The sequence below is a fragment of the Lutjanus erythropterus genome, chromosome 3, assembly GCF_056507025.1.
Source record: "Lutjanus erythropterus isolate fLutEry1 chromosome 3, fLutEry1.hap2, whole genome shotgun sequence".
NCBI lineage: Eukaryota > Metazoa > Chordata > Actinopteri > Lutjaniformes > Lutjanidae > Lutjanus > Lutjanus erythropterus.
The window spans coordinates 30,057,536-30,081,936 of NC_139319.1; the positions used below are offsets into that span (position 1 = coordinate 30,057,536).

At 39.6% G+C, this 24,401-nt stretch overlaps 2 protein-coding genes across 2 annotated transcripts in view; one reads left to right on the top strand and one right to left on the bottom strand.

Annotated features, from left to right (window-relative positions):
* The window catches only part of LOC146330248 (ras and Rab interactor 2-like), a 47,420-nt gene that overhangs the window by 14,601 nt on the left and 8,418 nt on the right, over positions 1-24,401 (bottom strand). The window contains exons 2-7 of the mRNA XM_084715771.1: positions 21,523-21,676; positions 7,043-7,137; positions 6,576-6,774; positions 5,658-5,772; positions 3,046-3,118; positions 2,191-2,282 (exon numbers count right to left, since the gene is read on the bottom strand). Coding sequence (XP_084571897.1) covers positions 2,191-2,282; positions 3,046-3,118; positions 5,658-5,772; positions 6,576-6,774; positions 7,043-7,137; positions 21,523-21,591 — 643 coding nt within the window. The 5' untranslated portion in view covers positions 21,592-21,676. The remainder of the gene's footprint in view (positions 1-2,190; positions 2,283-3,045; positions 3,119-5,657; positions 5,773-6,575; positions 6,775-7,042; positions 7,138-21,522; positions 21,677-24,401) is intronic.
* On the top strand, positions 14,379-16,116 carry LOC146330249 (ubiquitin hydrolase B-like). Its single transcript, XM_084715770.1, has 6 exons — positions 14,379-14,678; positions 14,776-14,875; positions 15,013-15,089; positions 15,218-15,341; positions 15,695-15,749; positions 15,861-16,116. The coding sequence occupies exons 1-6, from the start codon at positions 14,551-14,553 to the stop codon at positions 16,019-16,021; spliced, it is 645 nt and encodes a 214-aa protein (XP_084571896.1). The 5' UTR covers positions 14,379-14,550; the 3' UTR covers positions 16,022-16,116.

Genomic DNA, 24,401 nt, shown 5'->3' on the forward strand with positions numbered 1-24,401 from the left:
TTTATTCATAAACGTGGATTTACAAAACAGAGATTAGTTTTAAATTGAGCAACAGAGTTTGATTTTAAATGTCAGTTACTCATTTAAATCCTAGTTTTGGTTAATTCTGATTAGATCTAATTAGATTAATTTAATCATCATTGGTGCAACCCAGTCTAAATGTTTATGACCAAAAACAGCAGTTACTAAGCTACCATAACCACAGTCTCCATGCCCGCTGGGAAGGCAAATCACCTGCAAATCAACTGCAATATTCAAATGTCACTGAAGCTGTTTGTAATGTGTTTGTGTTTCACATGTGCGTGCTCAGATTCCACAACCGAATGTTGCTGTCCGCTTTTTGTCTTTAAATAGAAGCTTTCCAGTGGAGAAGGGGAGTTTCCCTTCATGACTTTATGAGTTAGCTAAGAAAAGCTCAAGCTGGCTCGCACTTAAAACATTTTTCTCCCCCTTCACATCAAACGTTAGAACGGCAATGCAAAAGGCATCACAGTGCAGGCCTACACCCTCCTCCATTCACATGCAAACATACAACTGCACAAGCAAAAATGACTGTAACTACCTATGACACACTTTACTGCACACGTTACGTTAGCACTCATACTTGAAAGCTTTGTGTGTTTTCATACATATCTGAATGTGGTGTGATGGTATGTGTGTGTTTAGAAAGCACACGGCCCACTGGAGATTTCCACTTGCCACTCCCCCTCCCCACACACACACACACAGCAGGCACTCAGCACTGAGCTATGTCGTAGGCTCCTACTGTAGGAAGCTGACTCACTGCAGTTTCACAGCAGCTGAGCCTGGAATAACTTGACAGAGATGAAGTGACTAAATCTGCTGTGAAACCAGACCTGAATGGTCAGCAGCATGAGCTGAAAAAACAAATAAAAGCTGTGCACACAAAATACTGCCCATTTTATCTCCATTTGCTGGCTTAGTTGACTGACTGTTTGCATGTTAGAGCAGGTGTAGCACTCACTAGGGTTGGAGAAAATTTAGTATTTTAAAGTACAATTGTGGGGTTTTAACTTTTGAGGTGTTATCCGTTATCAGCTAACAGTGAACATTTGGTATGCTCTGTCATACATGTTCATGTTTTCTGTTTATGTCAGTCCTGTCAGAGATCGTTTTCCCATGGTGGTTTGCTGAAGGTCACTCTGACATTTACAAGTTGGACTTCACTAACAGAAACATCACATTCTTCAGCTACAGATGTTGAGAAATCAAACCCAAAAGAAAAATGAGCAAACTTGTTAGGCCGTGCGCACCATGTGTTAAAGCTATCAGTCCTCTGCAGCGGCTGCCGGTGGCTTGATTCCCGCCTTCGGCACATTTGCTGCATGTCACCCCCCCCTCTCTCGCCCACTTTCCTGTCATATCTTCAGCTGTCCTATCTAAATAAAGGCAAAAAGCCCCCAAAAAGGAGGATCTCATGAAAATGATTTCATCCTTTAATTTAAAAAAAAAAAAAAAAGACTCAGTCGACTGTCAAATTTTCTTTGATTGCCCCAATAAGTCTCTATAACAGTCCCTGCTTGCAGTTCTATGAGCAGGAAAAGAGAATGTTTAAGAAATGGTACAAAGTTTTGTTAATTATGCTTATTCAGTTTCTGTGTTACTCTCATTTTTCTGTTAACATTTCTGCTATGGAGCTTGGAGTTTGAAGGCAGGAGGTGACTAACCTACATCCTGTGTCCATCACAGTACAGGTGCTGCATTTCCCTGTTCCTGCAATTGATAGGTTTGAGTGTCTGACGTTGGCTTTTTGTCAGTTTCATTCAATTCCTCTCTTGCAAATTAATGTCTATAAAGTAGTCAGAGCAATCTTCAATTTAAAAAATCGTCTCTCTACATGTGGTACCGTGGCTTTTTTTTTTTTTCTTATGTTGTTTTTCCAGTTGTGATCCAGGGGAGTTTTCTCACCTGTAATTTTGGTTTGGATAAAACTGAAAAGCCCTTAAGTTCAAAAATCTTAAAGCTTACTACTTTAAACACAAACATACCTCTTGATGAAACAGACACACCCAGCACTCCCATAGTGTGGGTACCAAACCTGAACACTGCCCAGTAATGATCAGACTCCAGGAGAATACAATACTTAATACTTGGCATTAAGTGTTAACTATAGATGTTTTAGCTGTGTGTTCATACAGAACAAAGCAATTAAGTAATATATGGGCCTACCTGCTCCAAGCTGAGCCACCTCCTCCAGGTCTTTCTGAGTCTTTGCAGATGCAATGGCCTCTGGGAGTTTTAGTGTGAAAGGCAAGACATCCCTAAGTGAAAGAACAACAGGCAAAAAATGTGACAGAAAATAAATACAAGAAATCGAACAAAAGAAAGCAGTAATGAAACTGAATTGCCTGTGAGTTGAATAATGAAACTTTAAATGCTGATATATCTGTGTACCTTTATGCACTTGTGACAATAACAAGTTAGCGATTCCATCTCAGTACAGTTCAGTTCAAAGTGCAGTGGTTTATGGTCAGGAGTATTGTGCACATTGTCCTCATGTGACAGTGATATGCCCAAACAAAAGTGATGATGCTGTATATTTGGTTGGCAAAACAAAGCCTCAAAACTGGCATACAGAGAAGTGAAAATACTTTCATTAACATAAACATGCTGACACACCTTTTGTTTCCATTACAAAGCCATCTAAATATGAATTTAGAGATGCAAGTTTGTATTGAGAACGTAAGTTTACATTCAGCTCACAAAACATAACCTGCATCTGTAAAATGTAGGCGGCCCATTTGATGAGTTGATGAGTTGAATCTAGTGTTGTTCTGCTTGCTGCACATTTCCTGTGTCTGTTGTTTTAACTCCTGCTGTATCTGTCTGTGTCTCCCAAGCTGGCACAAGCTAAAACAAGAAGTGAGAGCCTCTGGCTCTGAGAGCTGACTGCTTACTCGACAAACAGTATTTTCATCCATGGAGTTTCCATCCTCGATTCACCCTCTCACCACAGAGCAAAACACACAGACACTAAGGGATGTGATGGATGGATGGACAGAATAACAAATGTTGGTTGTTTACCTGCTAATACAGTAGAAAGCAACCAGGCGGAACAGATCTGCAAAGCTGATCCCAGATCCCTCGAGAGAAAAGGCTGCAAAAACAAATGAAATATGTGCTGATTGAATTCAGCAATCAGACAGGAACTCAAGTAAATGTGGTTGACTACAGAACATTTGCAACTGGAAGATAGGCCATATATTATTTTGGACAAGTTTATTGTTAAAATTTAAAATATCCTGCCTCCATTATATATCTGACATGATAAGTGCATTTGAGCAATCGCTGCAATATGAATATAAATATCAGAATTTATTTTATTCCCTAATATGGTATTGGCATCAGTCCCAAGAGTCCAAATATTACCAATATTTACTGCAGTGACATTATTGCACACATGCAAAAGTTTTAAATGACTGAGATCAGCCTCTCTCTGATCATTAAATCATCTTTTAAAAGATGTTGAGCAGTGCAAGCAGTCTAGGTGATTACTTTATTATGTGTCGTATTGGTGTATGAGTGTTTTCATTAACCATTTACACTTTACTTAACTAATAATTAGACAGGCTGTTTTCAGTAATTAATATATCAATGTTTCCATGCTCACAATAATATCACAGCAGTCATGCTTGTGCGTAAATGTGCACAGGGAGACACTTAATCCATGCCAATCACAATGTTAGTTTTTATGACCCGGCCCACCTGACCAGTAGATTAAGCGCAGTGCATCAATCACTACAAGTGGGTCAATTCAGCATCTTTATTCCCTTCTTCAACTTGCCAAATATGTCATTTAGCATAATTAGCAATGTGCTGGAGGCCGGTGCACTTGGTTCTAAAAGGGAATGGAAGGTGACATCCATTGGTTTCATTCATGTTACACCCAAAACACACCTGTAACAAATTAAGATACTAAACACAACACTTTTGCACCTAGTGCCTTATTTAGCACTCAGATTGTGCACTATTTAAAAAGCAAAGTGGACTTGGACACTTCTTAATGCACATACACTAAGCACTTTAGACCATGTGCTATAAATCATCTAAATAAGGCCCAAAGTCTTCAATTATCCTACAAAACCTACAACATCTTTATCAATGGGCAAAACATCTGGTACAGGTATTCACGGTTCCATGATCATCTTAACAACTGAGGATTATACTATTGGATGGATTGCCATGAAATTTAGTACAACGAAGGTATAGTACCAGGGTCCAAACTCCTCTTCAGCCAACAATTCAAGTTATTTCAATCCTATGATCAAGTTATTTCTATATCTGCTATTTCCTGTACAGTGCCAATACCCTTGCCTTGGCTTGGAGCTGGTTAATCTAAGATGTCTAGGCTCTCTGATATGTATTTGCAACACTGTCTTTCAGCTTTTAGTTTCAACATGTAGTCATATTCATCAGTGACTCTTCAAAATGTAATACTGATGCCTCATTTCAAGAAATAATGTGCATGTTAGTGGGCATTGTGAATGTAAAAGAGACTTGTGATTTATATATTTTTATATTAAAAAGATTACTTCAAACCATTCATGCACAGGAGGAGTATAACACAGCCGTCTATACAATATGAGGGGCCAACTGGAGAGCAGCTGACCCACATCTAAAGGCCAAACCAGGCCAAAGGCACTCCCCTCCCTCCCTCACACGTGTGCTGTCATTTCAGCAGGGAAAATCCACAGCTGGTATGTCATCACACTTTGGCTCTGTCACAACTCCATGACTAATTCCAAATACTGAAGCACAGAACCTCAACGTAGGACTTATTATTGTAAGATTATAAGCACAGTTACAAATGATATGATAGTATTTGCTTAAGTGTAATAAGATTACAGCTCTTAACCATTAAACACGTGAATTACATTTTCCATGTTAACTAAAGTCACTCAGAGCTGCAGTATGTGCCCTGTTCAATGTCACTCTTGAGGCAGTGCAAACAAAAATGTGACCAAATGCTGTGCAAGTTACAGTTTGTTATCAGACACTATCAGCAGACAGCAGGAAATATGTCACTGCAACCACATCACATGCACACCAATACTTAATCACTTTAAACCAGAAATCTAGTAGGAGTGTCACATCAAGAGACCAACATGCGCACACACGCACGCACACACAAACACACACACACATAACTGGGCCACTAATGTCCCTCCAGTCACACACTCTCATTTCTCATTTGGGTTTATCTTTGTACACAGTACAGAGGCAGAGAGGAAATTACATCTTTAACTCTGTGACCCGCAGTACAGTGTGACTGCAGAGGTGTCTGTGGTTCAACAAGACGTAATCAGGAGACCAAAAAAAAAAAAAAACAACAGTTTGAGTTCTCTGATCCATCAAGGCCATTACAACTTCTGATTCAACATGATGTCACCTTTTTATAAATTGCATGGGCTAACTGAACTGACAATATCGAACATATTTAGAACAGTGTCAGATTTTGAGGCAAATTACAAAGAGCCAAAACTATAATAATAATAATAATTTGAAAGAATGCTTGGAATCGTTGTATGTGACTGTCAATCTATTTGACAATATCTAATTTAATACATATTGACGTAGATAACCCCAGTCATCCAACATTCACACGTAGTGTCACTTAAAACAAACATGTTACTCACTGTACTGGCTCTCTCTGACAGGGAAGTGGCTGATGGCAGTTCCTGACTGATCCTCCTTGAGACGCACAGACAGAACCTTCCTCTGCAGAGCGGCTGACTTTCTGACCAGGAATACCTGCATCATGAAATCAGAAGTCATGAAGTGTAATGCATTCTTAGATAATATTCAAACAAGACACGTTAAAGGGACAGTTTGGATTTTTTGAAGTGGTGCTGTGCGAGGCACTTGTTAGTTTTGCAAAGCAGGACAAGTACTGCTAAGGAAGTTCAGCAATGTACTGCAGTGGACAGGGTCAGCAGCAAAATGTATTTTAGCCACCTAAAAGAAATGGAAAATACAATTACATGGGCCAAATATTGATCACTCCAAAGCAATCAGACTGCTTTAGCAAAAAACACATTTTACCTCACAGAACATGGGAGCTGCTGGTCTACTGCTGCCTTGATCAGTTAGTTTTTTGTCTAATTATGTAATTTCAGTTAATCTAAACTAATCCTTGAAAGGTCACACAATAACTCAAACAAACTTTCAGATCAAGGCAGCAGTGGTCCAGCAACTCCCGTGTTCTGTGAGGTAAAATGACTGTTTTTGCATAAAGAGTTTGATCCTTTCAGAGAGCGATATTTGTCATGTATAGCTTCAGTTTTTGACAAAGCTGTCTGAAAGGCAAAGTAAAGCCATGAAGATATTTCACATGTGGTGTACATTTAGATGGACTTATTTTAGGAGGGTAAAATATGACTTGCTGCTGAATCTGTCCACAGCGACACATTGCTTAGCTTCCTTCACAAGTACTTTTACAGCTTCTCCAAACTAGAAGCATGCCAACTGCCATCTACTGAAGAACCTCATATGACCCAACTTCAAATATTCAAACTATCCCTTTAACATTATATCTCAGGATGGTGACCACTCACCCCTGGTGGCTGTTTGAGCAGTATGTTGTTGGCCTCCTCTTCACTGACTGCCAGCAGCAGCCACACCGGATGGGTTTGAGTCAGCCTGTCCAATACACTCATCCTCCTCCGCAAGGAGTCGTACCCAGAATCTCTTTCGCCCGCCACCCCGCAGCAGTGGGGGGACTGCAGGTAAACACCACTCACTTCACTCTCCAACCTGGCAGAGAGACAGAGAGTAAAACACTTTTGCCACCTGCTGGTGGAAATGAGTATCGAAGTAGAGCTGTATTTACAAATCAAACTGAAGGACAATCAGATTTAACAGAATGCGGAGCCATAAATAACAAGCTGCCACATCAAGATAACATTTAAAATATTATCATGGATAAAAAAAAAGACTAGTCAGGTTGATGAAAGCTTTGATAAAGAGTGTAAGAAGTTTGGGGAAAAAGTAAAAAAAAAATAAACATGGAAATCAGTCTTACCCTGGTAGGACCATGGGCTCCTTATCAAGTGCTGGAGACGACTGAACCATCTCCTTCTTCAGCTCTCCAATCTCCAACGCAAATGTGTCAATCAGCTGGAGGGGGACAGAAGGAGAGGCTTTAACCGCGGAGAGAGTACCAGAAGCAAAAGAAGAAGAGGAGGGGGAACAGCAGTAAATGAAACCGACAGCATTGCTCCAACGTGAATCAGAAAGGAGAAACAGAGACTTTGAAACGGAGGGACTGCACGGCTCATGTATAGAAACAAAGGGCAAGGAAACAGTTAGTCACTTTTCCTGTGTGTGAACCTCATTTCCTACCGGCAGGAAACATGGGGACAAAGCATTGTCAAAAAATGACCCATGTCAACGTCCACAGTGAGCCAAAACATTTTCCCAAGTCGTACTGCAGAGATACACGTCACTCTTTTCCCAGTGCATCCAAACTGAAAACGACATTTCAGCTGTGTGTAAACGTGAATAAATCTCCCATGTCATGATGGACTATTTTGAGGCTGACAGAGATAAGGGCCGTCACACTGTCATTTAAATCATATTAAGCACTAATTAGACAGCAGAGGGACTGATTTGTAATAACCGTACATCTAATAACAACAGTGTAGGATTGTGTCCTTGAACTGTATTTAGTTCTGGCCCACAACTATTTGGGGATTCCAACTGTGATGAAACAGATATGAAATGTGTTTCACAATCTCTGATACCAACCTCACAAAGCATAAAGGGCTTTTGTAGCTGTCTGCTCAATAGCCTTGACATTTCTTTCTTTTAAAAAGGACACACATAAAGACGTGGGACTAAATGGCACTTGTCTAATGATTCTCAAAGTGCCAAAAAAATACATTTGAAAAACACCAGCATCTCTTTCCAGAAATCATGACCCGGTTGCTCAAGATAATCCACAGTCCTTGTTGTGAGCAGTTTCATGTAGGACCTACTTTCTTTCTCAAGCGTGCATCTACCCATGGATGGGAGACTTGTGCTCACGACAACGCAGGACATAAACACTAGTGGCAACCTCCTCAGCTGAGCTGTAATATTAGCATTACTGAGCAAACTGGTGCGTTGATACAATTGGCAGGTGTTGTTTGGTAGAAAGAAAATAGTTCCAACATGAAACTGTTCCTATGTGCATTGTATCATTGGATGTACAGAAAAATATCATTGGATTAATTTGATACTGATTAAAAACGATGACGAATCTCGGGCAAGTTCTGGAGTTACAAGAGGTGTAATTTTTCTGTGATTTGAAGGTGATTTTCTAGACGTTCATTCCGAGGCAATGATATCCTTGGGAAGTGTAAGTCACCCTGAATCTAAAAATATGAGCATCATGTTTGACTGAAGCAGAAAGAAGCAGAGTGCAGTCTCTTTTGATAAGCACATTAAAGAAGTTACCTACCTAAGTTCACCGACAACAAAGCTAAAATTCGATTGTTTTGTGTTTTTTTTAGCTTTACTCCCTCCCAAAAAGCAGAGAATAGAGTTGAATTATTGCTCAGCTGAATAAAAACGCCAACCAATTGTTTTCATATTGTTTTGTTTTTTCACCTTTTTTTTATCCCTCATTCCACATTTTAGAGCCCTCTCAGGGATTCAGAGCCTCCTCAAACATGTCTGAGCAGATGTTGAAATTTGGAGGTTTTACACTGAAGATCTGGGTCAAACGGCATTATATTGTTGCATCTGGCCAGAGAGCACACCATAATAAAGACCAGAAATCTGAGGCAATCAAGGAAAAGCATGTCAGTATAAACTATACATGGAACATCTCTGTCATATTATCTGAGCTGCTCTGATGTGGTCAACTCCACCCATGTTGTCCAAACACAAAGAATCATACACAAGTATTACTTTTAATGACGCTTACGCTTCAGTTATACATTTCAGCCAGTAGGAGGCATCCTCTTCCAAACTTTCCTCCACCAGCTGGGCTCCAGGCCAAACCACAGCCACCACAGGCCTCTCTTTAATTCCCCCCTCACAGGACTAAGTGGAGCCAGAGCCTCAGACTCCCTCTGGCTTTGTGTCAGCTCAAGACTCTATTTTACAACATGAGTCGACAAGTTAGCTCCAGTGAACTCTGTGCAGTCCAGACACAGACCAGGGATGTTCAATTTGAACGCAAGTGAAGACAAAGAGAGCTATTAAGAGTCTCAACAACTGAGCAGCGCTGGAGGAACAGCAGCCAGCACTCTCACACAGCAGAGTGACATTTTTCCTGTCAAAAGCAGTGAGAACCCTAAAATCAGATGCCACAAACTGCCAGTGTCAGTTTAAACTCCTAAATTAGTACTGATACTCTATGGTTGGATCCCACAGAGGGAAACATTTGAAAAGTTCTGTCCTTTCAGAGGGATCCTACAAGCTGTTGACAGAGATGAGTTTTTGGGTTACAAAGTGCAAATATGTACCATTTAAAACTTTTTATTGTTGTTTTATTATTGGTCATTGGTGATTTGTTTTTGGTCCCATTTTTATGAGTTGAAGTAAGAGGTTTATTTCTCTAAAATTCTTTTCACAAATTTGTTAAAATTGTGTTAGTGTTAACAGTGAGCATTTCGAAATCCATCCACCTGACAGGTGTGGCATAAAAATGCTGATTAACTAACAAACAAACTTCTGAAAAAAAATTGAGAGAAATAAACTTTCTGTGTGCACAGAAGTCTTAAGATTTTTATTTCAACTCACAAAAAATGGGAGCAAAAACAAAAGTGCTGCATCTATACTTTTGTTGAATATATATTTATATACCTATTTTATCACATCATCATATTTTATCACTTCTGTAGATAACAGTCCTGTCTGCTCTTTACCTCTGTTCAGCTTCATTGTCCTTGTTCTTAGCTGCTACACAGCTTAAAATCTGACTCTTCTTGCGTATGTGAACATACTTTGCTTATAAAGCTGATCCTGATTCTGATGTAGAAACTGAAATTCAAGCTGTCCGATTTCTGTGAGTCAACTGAGGGACAGAGGCAAGATGCATATAAGGATGGATTACAAAACAGGCAAAACTAAAGCTACAAAAGCACTGTTATAACCTAGCCATAAGGGCCCAAAAACCTGGGCTTGCTTTATTACCTATCTTTGGATAGTCAAGTTTGTACCTTTGTGCTAACATGCTCCATGATCCTAAATTAACTTGTGTTTAATCAAATTACTGTGCACTTCTCTGACAAGCAGCATTTAGTTGTTTAAGACAGTGTGGTCCAGTAAGTCAGCAAACGTAGGCTACTCATGAACTTCATTCACCTTATGTTAATAGAGTAACTTCGTTCGAAGTTCGAAGTTTTTATAATAACTTAACTTACAAGTGGTAAATGAACACAATAGAATCAGTTTATTTTAGGGATACTGATAAGACAACAGATAATTCCATATTTTTGTATTTTAAAAGAAGTTCATACAACCTGTAGTTCATGCACACCTGAGGTTAAGAAATGGTAAATGCATAAATGCAAAGATGGATGGTTTTGCATTCCACAGCTGGGACCAAACCACTCACTTCCCTATGACAGCAGAAAAAATCAACCGTTCTGACTCGTCAATTTTTTATTTAGGTTTTCTACATCACAAAACTTCATAGACATACTTTGAATTCTGAGGCAAAATGTGCTTAAAAAGCCAAAGCAAATACATAATCTATCATGAGCCTACAGAGACTGTTTTACCAGTTAGCCTCTTGTTTTAAAGGCCTCTCCTCATCATTTGTGATATAAAAATATCAGACTTTCGCACAGTTAGAGAAATTAAAAGTGTGCACCCTCTTATAGTTCAGTTATAAAAATCAGCAGACCTGTGGAGCTTTTCTCCCGAGGTTGCAGCTGCTGTCACCTGCATGCTCCAGGCTCCAAGGATCTCTTTTGACACAAACCGGAGTTGATGCTTGTTGGGACAGTGAGAGGAACCAAGGTGTTTTTGATGAGTTTTATTTAGTTTCTCTTAAGTTTTTAAAGTTTGCTGACGATGATACAGAAGGATTCTCGTGAGGATGATGAGAACAATTAAACAGCTGTTTCTTGTTAAACAAAATGTATCTTACTCTTTAAAATGAGGTCTGTCACTGTTGTTATCCTTTCCATTATGTCACACTAACAATAACAATCTGAGCCTGTAAATGACTGGTGCTGGAAGATTAAAGTGCACTTCAAAAGTAGAAGTCAAGATGTTTATACTCTTGGTTTTAAATGCAATATTCTTTGCACCTGTTTCATGCTAACTAATACTTGTCAAAATTGTCATTTCAGAGCTTTATATCACTGGGTGAGATAATTCCTTCTCCCATAAGATACAAGGATTTAATGTGCTGAAATGGGATGTGGAATATCAAAGTAGGTCAGTCGACCAGGTGTACGTTCATTGAAATACGGTTCGTCAACTTATGATGGAGAGAAACAAGATCTTCCTTCTGCAAAAACCAAATGCTTTAGAGACTGTTAGACTGTATCTACACATGATATTATGATTTAACATACAGCTAAACTAGTAGCTGAGTCACCATCATGATGATGGTGATGGTGGTTTTTGGAACATCAAAAACATCTAAAATCTGCTGTAGCAAATTTATGAATCTGATTTACAGTAGTTTCCCTAAATATCACATTTTGTAATCTGTCTGTTAGAATATGTTATTTTTTAAAATTCTTAGTGGCTGCAATGATTCTAATTTATTACAATTCCATCAATGACATCATAAGACTCCATGATGTCACAGTGGGTCACATTCTAAACAATTTACCATCATCACCCTGAGCTGATGCTCACATTTGGAGAGTATCAGAGAGTTTTGAGCATTGAACACTGAGTATTGAGTTCTGAGTATTGGAGTAGTGAGTACTGAGTAGTAAGTAGTGAGTATTGGAGTAATAAGTATTGAGTATTGAGTGAATTATCGCTGCAAGGATGTTTTCCTGCCTGTGCAGACAAAAAAAGGTATGTACCTGATTTTCTGAAAGCTGAACTGTTAGTGTTACTGTGCACTGAGAGGACTGGCACTGAATTTTGATATTCTTCATGTTTTGTGTCACTATTCTTCTGAGAAGTAGCTAATTATGTGTCTGTCATATTTACTCATATAATGTTTTATATGTTTTAAACAGAAAAAATGTCAGGTTGACGTGGAGCCTGGAGACGAGCGGAGCACCAGCTCACAGAAGAGATAAGATAATGCCTCATAATTTTATTCTCATTATCTATTTATTTTATACTTACACATATGATATTTTGTTTGATTTGTTAGGCATTACAGATACACATAACTGTCTAAATATATTTCTAGATATGGAATGATTTCTATCAGAGATTAACACATTTAACAAATACTGTTCTTATATTTACAGTACACTAATAAGACTTCATTTGTGTCAGATTGAACAAAAACTAGTAATAATATATTCTTTATTAGACAGTAAAAGACATGCTACTCCATAGTTTGTATTTTTGTATTTGTATGAAATTAGACAAAAACTAGAAATCATATATTTTATGTAAACAAACATAACATTACCCTAATCAGACATAACAAGCCATACTGTGATTACTTTTTAATAAAACAAATGTTTCTAGTTTTTGTCTATTTTGATACAATCACAACTTCAGACAAAAAATAGAAATATTATTTTTTATTCAATAGAAACAATCACAGCTTCACCCTGCAGACCGACCCCATCAGGCTATGGAAACCACTCTATATTTATTAATTACTGTTAAGAGTTTATAAGATTTTATAGATTTTATTATAGGTAATTAGGGACACATTACTACAGAACTGTACTGTGAATTAAAGTGTGTTATTTCTCCACTTTTAGACCCTAATTAGACCTTATTGGGGGGTAATTAGTGTCTTATAAAATATATCATTTCTAGTTTTTGTCTAATTTTATACAAAGTATGGCTTGTTAGCTCTTATTCGGGTAATATTTTTTTAAATAATTAATATATTATTTCTAGTTATTGTCTAATGTGTTATGTCTTGTTATATATTATTAGTGATATTATTGCAGTTTTTCTTGTTATTTTGTCTCCTTTTGCCTTGAAATTTTTAAAATGTTTCACATATTGACCTCAGGAAGAGTAGTTGCTGACTTGGTAATGGGTGATGGGGATCCCAACAGAAAACCAAACCTCCATCCATCCATCCATTGTCTTCCGCTTATCCGGGGCCGGGTCGCGGGGGCAGCAGTCTGAGCAGGGACACCCAGACTTCCCTCTCCCTGGACACTTCCTCCAGGTGTTCCGGTGGGACCCCAAGGCGTTCCCAGGCCAGCCGAGTGACATAGTCACTCCAGCGTGTCCTGTGTCTTCCCCGGGGCCTCCTCCCAGTGGGCATGCCCGGAACACCTCCCCAGGGAGGCGCCCAGGAGGCATCCGATAAAGATGCCCAAGCCACCTCAGCGGACTCCTCTCGACGTGGAGGAGCAGTGGCTCTACTCTGAGCTCCTCCCGGGTGACAGAGCTCCTCAACCTATCTCTAAGGGAGCGCCCCGCCACCCTGCGGAGGAAACTAATTTCAGCCACTTGTATCCGAGATCTTGTTCTTTTGGTCATGACCCAAAGTTCATGACCATAGGTGAGGGTAGGAACGTAGATTGACCGGAAAATCAAGAGCTTCGCCTTTCGGCTCAGCTCCTTCTTTCCCATGACAGACTGGCGCAATGATTGCATTACTGCTGCCGCCGCACCAACTCGTCTGTCAATCTCGCGTTCCATCCTCCCCTCACTCGTAAACAAGACCGCAAGATACTTGAACTCCCCCACTTGAGGCAGGGACTCTCCTCCGACCCGGAGGGAGCAAGCCACTTTTTTCAGCTCATATGTTGTCTTTATATTTGTATATACAGTTATTCCAGGTTTGGATTTGTAATTTTTCCCTCCTGAGATACAGCTGAAACATGCACATGACGAAGAAAAAGAGCCCAGTCTGTATATGTCTCTCTCTCTTTTTGTGTTTAAGGTTGTCCAACCTGGCACAGACTTGCTACATGAACTCCACCCTACAAGGCCTCCTGACACTGACTCCTTTCATTCAGGAGATCTACAGCCAGCAGAAGGTGTGGACTTCTCACCCCAGCTCTCAGTTTCTAAGGTACAGCACCTCCACACACACTCAAACAGATCACTCTTTGGTTTCTCTGCTAACTTTGCAGGTCAACATGAAGCAACATAAACTAAAAATGTCCTCCGCTCTTTCCTCTTGGCTTTTGCTCTTTCCAGAGAGTTTGTGGACATCGCTGTCTGCCGTTTCTCCGACAACAAGGCAAAATGTCCTGAAAAAAATGTCCTGGCTGCCTTTTAAAAGACTATCGCTGAGTTTAACTCAGAGTTTGACAACGACAGTCAAAAAGTTAGCACCCTTTTCAATTTACAAGTCGCTAAAGTTGTCATATCAGAATTTTAAACTTCAGTACAACACTAGATTAAAAAAAACACTACTTATTTCTCTCAATACCAGAGCAAAAAGAAAAAAGTGCCCATGACTTCCTCAGCTGCATGCTGGACATGCTGAGGTCTCTGTTCATCGATCTGCATACAGCAGCAGTCAAAATGGGCCTCAGTTACACCTGCCCTGTCAATGCTCACATCGCCTTCCAGATGTTGAGCACCAGGACCCGCAAGGGGTATGAATACACAGCCACAGACAGTTTTATAGTCAGGTTGTAGAGATTTCCCATGTTGCAGACGTCATTTAAGTTGAATTGTCCCTTTACTGTGCAGATGTGGTATGCAGTCCATAAGGCAGGAAGACAACATGAACCTGTTCCTGGACCTGATGCCTGGAGGTTCAGTGAGCAAGTCTCTACAGGACTACCTGAAAGTAAGTGATTTCAAACCCAGTGCTCCATCCTCACAGCCACCAAATGTTGTGAATTTGTATCTTGTATTTGTATGTTCATATCATCCATGAGAAGATTTAAACTAACACCTGCTTCTTGCTCCTGTTCAACGCTGCAGGAGAGCAGTTTGGAGTATCGGTGTGAGCGTGGTGCTGAGGAGTCTTCACATCAGCACTCGTTCTTGACTCTGCCAAAGTGAGTAATATCATCCATCACAGTGCAGTCAGGTGTCAGGCTAAACAGTCGTCTGTCTTATTCTGTAAACTTGCGATCTTACCCTCTTCTCTCCATCTCTTCCTCTTCTACCTCTTCACTGTCATCAGTGTGTTGATCCTCCAGCTGCAAAGATTCAGATTCACCTCCTCCTTCAACCTGAAAAAGGTGAACAGACCCATCGTTCTGTCGAGGGATCTGGTGGTGAATCCTGAACTCGGCATCACTGAACAGGTAAGAATGATGTTCAGAAAAGAAAAGGTGACCTTTACTGTCTAAGGGCTCTCGTACACATAATGTTTTTTTCTGGCAGAAAGGTGCTGGTAGGGCACTGCAGAGCGCTGCGATGAAGCGTCTGTGCTGGGTTTTTAAACTTTAGACCTAGCCCTTAGTAGGTCTACAGTCCTCTGTAAAATAGACGTTATCATGGCGCATCATTTAGACAGGTGGGATAATATGAAGAATCTTCTCATCGTTTAGTATGGACTTTACACTCAAACTTAAGAGAGAACTTACATATATCTGGTGTAACTGGTTGCTGTCAGATATACAGTACCTGCAGTCAAGCAAATTGTTTTCTCTTCCAGGCTCGTTATTCTCTAGTGAGCATCATCAGCCATCTGGGCTCCACAGCTCACTCTGGTAAGTGTTTGGTTGCATTTGGCAGCCACACATGCTGAAAAAAAGTTTCAGCATTTAAGAATCAACCACCTCTTCAGATGTACCACTGACAAATGTGTCCTCTGCTCTCAGGCCATTACATCTGTGACGGTTCTTACCGACAGCAGAAACCAGGTGACGTGAAAGATCGTTGGCTCACATACAACGACAACGACATCAGTGAGACCACCGGTGAATCTGTTTGTCAATATCGGCAGCGAACAGCGTACCTGCTTTTCTATGAGAAACTGTAGAAGCATCTCACGGTCGGACAGATCTGCAATATAAGAAGCAGCGCAGAAAAGCTGAACCTGCAGACCTGCAATTATTACAGTGTTCAACATGATTGTTTTTGCCATTTGTATGTATTATTGTTCTCATTGTTCTATGTTGTTAATAAAACAATAATTCAAGGAAATAAGCAAGAGTCTACAATTTTTTTTTCATGAACAGAAATTGCAATCAAAGAAAAATTAGGGAAATCCAGTGTTGGAAGTAAAAAAAAAAATACAGATGTTACCATAAAGTTTTTGGGGTGGGTATTTGTACTTTTTGAGTATTTCTTTCCAGTCTGTAATCTGATTCTTATTTAAATGTGCATTATGCAATGCAATCTACTTCACTACTTTTAAAATCATGAATCACTACTGAGTAGGCCTACAATTTGAATTAATCTCCAAACTTCTCATCTACTTTTTTGTAGCCAATAAGGCCAAATGGGCCCATGGAAATCAGGACATTTAATGGAACGCAAAGCCAAACATTCTTACATACATGTTATATAAACCCACAAATCATGTTCTAGCTGCAGTGATTAATCAATTAAATTAATCACCAGTTATTATGATAATCAATTAATCAGAGTATAATAAAAGGTCAAAATTCTCTGATTCCAGCTTTTTAAATGTGTATATATTTTGTATCTTCACCCCTCTATGACAGTAAACTGAGTATTTTTGGGTTGTGGACAAAGCAAGACATTTGAGGACGTCATCTTCAGCTTTGGGAAAAACTGATCGACATTTTTCATTGTTTTCTGACATTTTATGTACTAAACAACTAATTGATTAAGCAAGAAAAAAAAAGAATTACCAGATTAATCAACAATGGAAATAATCATCAGTTGCAGCCCCGATGAAGACTGCAGCAGGATGTGGATGTGGTACACGCTTTCATTAACTGAACAAAGAGTCAGAACTCATTTCATACGGAAAACCTGACCTCAAACAATATGGACAAGAGATTGACACATCAGTTTCCTGGGCACAAAAGAAACGCTATCAACCCGGCCATGAAAAACAAAACAAAACAAAAAGATAGTTAACAGTTTCTGTTAAGGGATAGGCAGTGAATTATATGAATGAAAATGGGGAGCAAGGCCAGAGGAGGAGACATGGGAAATTCCTGAGCTATGAAATGAAGGTCAGTGAACATGAGAGCCGCTGAGTGAGTGAACTCCGGGCAGAGCGCCTTGTAGAGCTCTTAATGGTGGCGCCCATGCAGGACTTATTTCACACTGATGACTGAGGAAACTGACTGACATTCAGGAAAGCTCAGCAACAAAAGTCAATGTTTCACTTTTATCTTTTATGAACTTAAATCATCTGGTTCATTTCCACTCTTTATTGATTTCATTCCCTCTGTGCAACAGATGGGTGCAAAACTGCGTGTATGTGTGTGTGTGTGTGTGTGTGTGTGTGTGTGTGTGTGTGTGTGTGTGTGTGTGTGTGTGTGTGTAGAGGTAAGTGATTCTCTGCATGGGCTGCTGTTAAAGCCATGGATGGAGTCAACGGGAAACTATGTGTTTGGTTTTGACACACAGACACATGCTGAGAGCGCTTTCACAGGGTCAGTGGAGATGGAAAAAACTGCAGAGGAAATTAAAAGCGAGACAACTTGCACTGTTTGTTTCTTAACTCATTGGTCTAACTTTGTATTTTTTAGCTTTGACAGTTGGTTTACTTTATTCATCTGCAAGATGCTAAATGAACTAAGCAAATGCAGCAAGGTGCATGATATATACTTCTACTGAGACACTGCATGCATCACTAATTTTAGTCACTCAATTGACAAATCTTTATGGAAGAATAACAATTTTACACAGTAAAATGGGAGCTCTTTACCAGAGCTTACGATGAACAGGGTGGTAGCTGCTCCATGAATGTGCTGTCATTATATGTACCACAATATATCTTCTACTTCTTTGTGCCCATGTAATCCAGGTTAGTCATGAAGGAGAGATGGACAGAAAACAAAGAGTAGGCTGCTTGTTTAAGGATGTTCATGTCTCAAAATGCAACATAAGTTGTGCAAAAATAAGAGCTCAGTAAATGTAACGGCATCCACAACACAAGTTGCTGACGTCAGGGAAGTGTTTTAGAGTAGAGTGAGTTATGTCGACAATGCGAACGCTGTCGACAAGAACAGTACAGTGTGTAAGATATGCTATGTGCGTGTACCATACCTGTCCACGGGAAACACTACAAACATGGCAGGACACATTCGCCGGCATCACAAAGATGTAGATTTGACAACTGGGAAAACACCATCACTGGTCCAGCCAACTATTCCATCCTCATTTGCAATAAAACTTCCACAGACCTCAGCTCGCACAAAAGTTATAACTAACGCTATAGGGCTATTTATAGCAGCAGACCTGCAGCCTTATTCGGTGGTGGAAAACGCTGGATTTAAACATTTAATTAATGTACTTGAGCCACGCTACAGTATGCCCAGCAGGTCGCATCTTACAACAAAAGTGTTGCCCTCCATGTATGAAGACGTTAAAGAAAAAGTTTTGGGGGTCTGAGCAATGCAGAATTAGTTGCCTTAACAACAGATGGCTGCACCTCAGGAGCAACTGAGTTACATCACCGTCACAGCACACTACGTCAATAATGACAAATCAAAAATAACAGTTGTCTTGTCTGGCCATAAATATGTAAATAGTTAATATTTTGATAACTCAAAGAGCATCTCTCTCTCCAGATAAAGATAACAACATATCTTTCTTAAAGAAAAAAAACTTGAAAGAAGAATGTAAAAATGACAAATTTATTCTCAGGGGACAAAAAAGTCCAAACTACTTATTTTTTTTATGTTCAACTGTTCAGACTAGTCTAAAAATGGCATAGGCCTCTGTAATATAAGAAAAAGAAAAAAAATCGAGAATCGAATCGAATCGAGGATTTGGAGAATCGTGACACCCCTAAAAACTATGTATAGACTCATATTACATAATCCTTTTCAATCATCACTTATGACCCAGCAGACGAATCTGGTTAGGGCACATGACTCAGCACAGACTCTGCTCTCTGCCTGGATATTCTTATCTTTTTTCATTTTTTGGCTGTGCTCGGGACATTTCACAAACCGAAAACGTTTTTTATTTGGAAGCATGACTGCATCACATACAGCGGGGCATTTCTCGTGTGCACAGAATCCACAAACTATGCATTTGGAGTGCACCACATATTCAATTTGATGTCATACTTGGTATGACTAGTAGGTTAGTATGCAATTGTATTATCACTAGGCTGCCCCACAGGGCCACAGTAGCCAGGGCTCACACACTGTGAAGGACACAGAAACAGTCCACGGTGTGTGTGCGTTATTTGACTGGCTGGATGTGAATGATAATTCATTGCTGATTCAGACAGCAGCAGCAGAGTGGGAACAGATTTTGGTCATCATTTCCCCAGAAATAGAGCGTTTTCCAGAAATAAGGTGAAAATGATTTAATAAAACATCTGACATCTGAGACTGCATGAAACAAAGTGCTGTGTTAAGTGTGATTTCAATGTGTGAACAATGGATGTTGAGCAACAGGGAAGACAGCATGTGTGTATGTGCACAGTAATAATGGAAGAGAAAGGAAACAAAAGAAACAAAAACAGAGAAGGCCAGAGATGAAAAAGAATGAGAGCAAGGGGGCAGAGAGACACTGAAATACTGACACACACAAACACACACAGAGTAAGAAGGAGAGAGTTTTATTCCTCCTGTGAGTGTGTTTGTCAGGCTGCCAACAAGTGCAGCTGCCATTCTTCACTTCAAGCACTCCTTCAATATATGGCAGAAAATGAAGGAAAACTGTTGAAACACAATTCCACTTTTATGCCTTATCAATCAATACTCCATTACATCTCCTAAAATATGAAGAAAAGTGCTCAGTCAGAATTAATAATGTGAGAATTTGGGGCAAGGATAAAAACTCGACAGGGTAAGATAGTCCCCGAGTGCATAAATCCTTCAAATTATCTTATGAATGCAGAGAGAAAAGTTCCTGAGAGACACAGAGCTCAGTGATTGTCATTTTTGTAATTTAGAGGTGCTCTACAGTATAATCAGAGACATTCATTTATATGAATAATGTTTATTTAACTGAACAACAGCTGATAAAAGCTCCAGTACCAGAGTCATGACATGGGCAGAGATTAACTACTGAAATATTGAGGGAAAACTGAAGGTGTTATGACCCACAAATTAATCTACATTATGTACATTTAAACGTGACATCCAGCTCGCATAACCACACTAAATCATGTGAATATCTCTGGAGTCAAAGGCAAAGATCACAATCAGGCCACTCTTGACAGACCAGTACAGCCAGCATGGGCAGGTTCTCATGAGCGCTGAGGGAAGGTGAGGGAGCACCACCACTAACCTACTCACTTATTTCTCACCACAGTTGGCTTCCTGACGTATTACAAAGTCACCTAATAGATTAGACCACACTGTGGGTTTGACACTGTTGTTTTATGAGAATTCATTAAAAAATGTCTTTCTACATTCTGTATGGAAATAGTAGGTCTTTAAAAATCAGAGGGAAAATTCCACTACAGTGAAGGATTTTTGCATGATTATTTATAACGGATACAATGTCATATTTTGGAGGGAATTTGGAAACTGGCTAGCTACAAGTTTACTTTGTTTGCTTTTCTCAGAATTTCTGGAAGTCTTCCTTACAGCTAAAATAATCCCTTTTATTTGCTTGGTTTTTATCTTTGTACAATGTCTTCGTTTTCTCTTATTTCCTTTTTTGTAAAACACTGCTTATGTGCTTATTTCTTTAGCTGAGCCATCATGGACTTTAATCTGTAAACACATAAGGAGACAAATGAGCCTAGAATGTATAAGCGTGTATATATATTTGTTATAAATGCTCAATAAAAAAGACATGGAAAAAAAATCCTTTTTACCAGGATTAGTTTAGTGGGTGTCACGTAACGGCCTGACATGTTAGTTAGTCAAAATTGATCATTTTAAGGTCACAACTCTTTTGCTTCCACAACGCGGGTATTCTGTTACAACTTACATAGTAAGGCAGCATTAGAGCGACACTGGTTGGTTCAGTATAAAAAAGTATAGAGGGCAGAATAAGGAGTCTTTGTTGTAGCAGACTCGTGCAATTTGTCTAAAAATGGCCATTGTCAAAAAAGGCAGAGCTGATAAAAGCTCTTGAGCAAAAAAACCAAGCGCTGCCCAACGCACCATTTAACAAAAAAACAAAATGGTGACAGCTTTAATGCCAAACTCAAGGCTTCAAGACCATAGTCCACAACCCAACAGGTGACATCACAATGGGTTGACCTATAGTTACTGAGTTTTGGTTTTGTGGGGCAGTTCAACACCAGTGACTCACGGTTTGTCAGTTTTTTCCTGTCGTAAACACGTGTTGAGTCAGCCGTTCCCAGACAAAAGCATATGCTGCACAGGAAGTGATTTGAAAATTCACCCAACCATCAGTCCTTACCTTAAAGAAGCTGCCGCTCCTGTCCGTGAGGCCGCTGGGGGGGTTCTCAGGCGGTGTGCTGGAGGCCATGTTGTCTTCCTGTCCACAGTACTGGATATCTCTTATGTCTGGGTGTGTGTTTACCTCTGGGACAGCGTTTGCAGGGGCCGAAGCTCTGTGGGTCAAAAACACACTTCAGCTGTGGCGCAACCAGAGGAAATTCCTGCTTTGGCCGCAGCCAGTATTATTGAGGCGCTGGTCTGCTGGAATGCTTTCACCGTGACTTTCTGTCTCTCTGTCTTCTTTCTTCTTGCTCTCCACACATTCACCTCTCCTTCTCCTTTCACTTTCCTCCTCCTTCTCTCTTCAGCCCCCCTCTCCCTCGCCCCTTCATCCCTGATAATTGCCTCAATCCCTTTTTATCTCATTCCAATCCTCGGATTATTTTTGGCTTAAACTGCTGTCCTCTCATTACCTGTCTGTCCTGTTTCCTCCCTCTCTCACATTTTCAGTCTCCTTTTTTTTCTAGATTTTCCCCATGTCCTCATACATACATAATTATTTTTCCATCTTGGAGAGCCTCAGTGCCAGCACAGCTGCCCTTCTTCTCCACCCATCGTAACAGAAAGTTTTAGGGCTGTGGTGTTGAGGTATTTAACTGACTTAAACAATGTGACACTTTTTACTTCTTCTACGAGTAGTCTGCCTTTTTTTGTTTTCATCTCGACTCTCTCTTTTGTCATCTTTATTTCTGTTTCTCTGTCTGTGGAGGATTCGTCTTTGTCCATTCCTCCTCCTCCTCCTCCTCCTTTATGTCTCTCTATCTTCCCCCATTTCTTTCCAGCCAGGTTACAACTATTAGGCCGGCCCTTCCCTTCCTGGCAGAGGTTCACAGCTCCTGCAAACTGTGGAGATGCTCTATTTGTCTGTCAGTCCCCACATGCACTTTCATCTCACACAGGAAGGAAGCCATCACCCTCACTATCGCAGGCTGAGGGGGAGGAAAGAAACGAAAAGACAAATATGGCAAAGAGTCAGGAGTCAGGACACAAACATACAGACAAATTAATGTGAAACAGACTATTTCTTAACACAACCTTTAGCAAAATGGAAACATTGGTAAAACTCCTACTGTGGTAAATGTTTAAAAACAGACATTAGAAAAAATGATTGGGTCATGTTTGGTACATATGGAATGGGGATAATGCCATTCTATATAAGTTTTACTTTTGTGAAACTTTAACTTCAGCTATAAATCCTGACACATCGACTGCCAACTTAGTTTACTGAAACAACATACAACATCACAGGAGGACAACATGTGTCTGGACAACTGCAGCATATTCTCTATAGAAAGTGTGTGCTAGAAAGTTGAAATTTCTTCCTTTTAATTCATAATGCACTATTTTCATTAAACAATTGCTCAAATGACAACATGTAATATGAAAGGGGTCACCCATAGTGACAAACACACAGAGTATCACCACCCAATCAAGTTCAGAGCTTTATATAAACTTTGCTTCAAATTCTTACCACAAAATAAGATCTGTTCCATGCAAATAAACTAAATGTTATTGCTTTAGAAACCAATAACATATACATACAAATGACAATAATATACCCAACACTGAGCCTCAGGGAACTCCACTTGACTAAAAATCCTCCTAAATGTCTCCTGAATAGTCGCACAATGACAGGATTTATTATGACTGGTTACTATTAGTGTATTTTTAGTGTATAACTGAATAAACACCAACCACATGCTTTCCTGAGTATCACATAACACAGATGTAAATATTATGCTTACATCTCACTCCACTGCCTCTAAGTGGTCAAAAAAATACTATTTCAATTGGGCATTATCTTTTGTTTGAGGTCTTAAAAATAAACAGTAAAAATAAAAGGACAAGTCAATTAATCAATTACTTGATTTTAATTAAGGATTAATAAAGTTATTAATCAAGCAATGATCTCAAAAATTCAATAGTTTCAGCTCCTCAGTTGTAAGGATTTGCTGCTTTTGTGATTTGAATATGTTGGTCGAGCAATACAAGCAATTTGAAACATCTGAAACACATATTTCCTGATATTTTATAGACTAAATAATTGCACAGTCAGATGTAAAAAAAAAAGTGACTGATAATGATAATAAATAATGAAAAAAACAAGATGCAAAAGAAGTCACTTAAGTTAAAGAAATGCTGACTTTGCTACATACAGTATCTGGTGACCTGTACAGAGACTACACCATTTCCTGACTGTCTGAGAGTAGAACTGATAGTCTGGCACCATGGTTTCATTTCCACAGACAGACGATACAAAACGGGAGAAACACAGGCCCAATCCCAGTGTCCACTCTAAAGCCTGAACCCTCACAGACTGTACCTGATGACACCTGGTAGTGTTTGAGTGTGAGAGGCTGCAAGGGCCTGAAATGGTTGAACTGGGAATGGGACAGCACTTTGTGACTTATCAGTGTCATCTTCTAAAACAATTCTCAAAAGGTCTCTCAGAAAAGCCTTAAAATTCTCTGTCTGATCTATTTTACTATACTTTTTTAGAATTTTAATTTTATGCCCATGTATTGTTTTAATTGGCTGATTTAATTGCCTCAGTCTTGAAATCTTTTAATCCTCGTCAATAATTACCAAAACAGCATTATACACTTGCATGTTCTTCTTATACATTTGTAGTTGTTTAGAGTTTTGTAATGCTTCAGGGTTTTTAGCATTACGACACTATGAACTGTGGGTAATTCCATCAGGAAAAGTTTGCAGAAATGCAAACTTACAGAAAGTGTGCAGAACAGACTCATAAAGTCTGTGAGAGTGCCCTCAAGGACTTGGCGATCTGACAGTGGGACATGCTTCAAAAGTCTGTGAGTCCGTGAGGCTGGACAC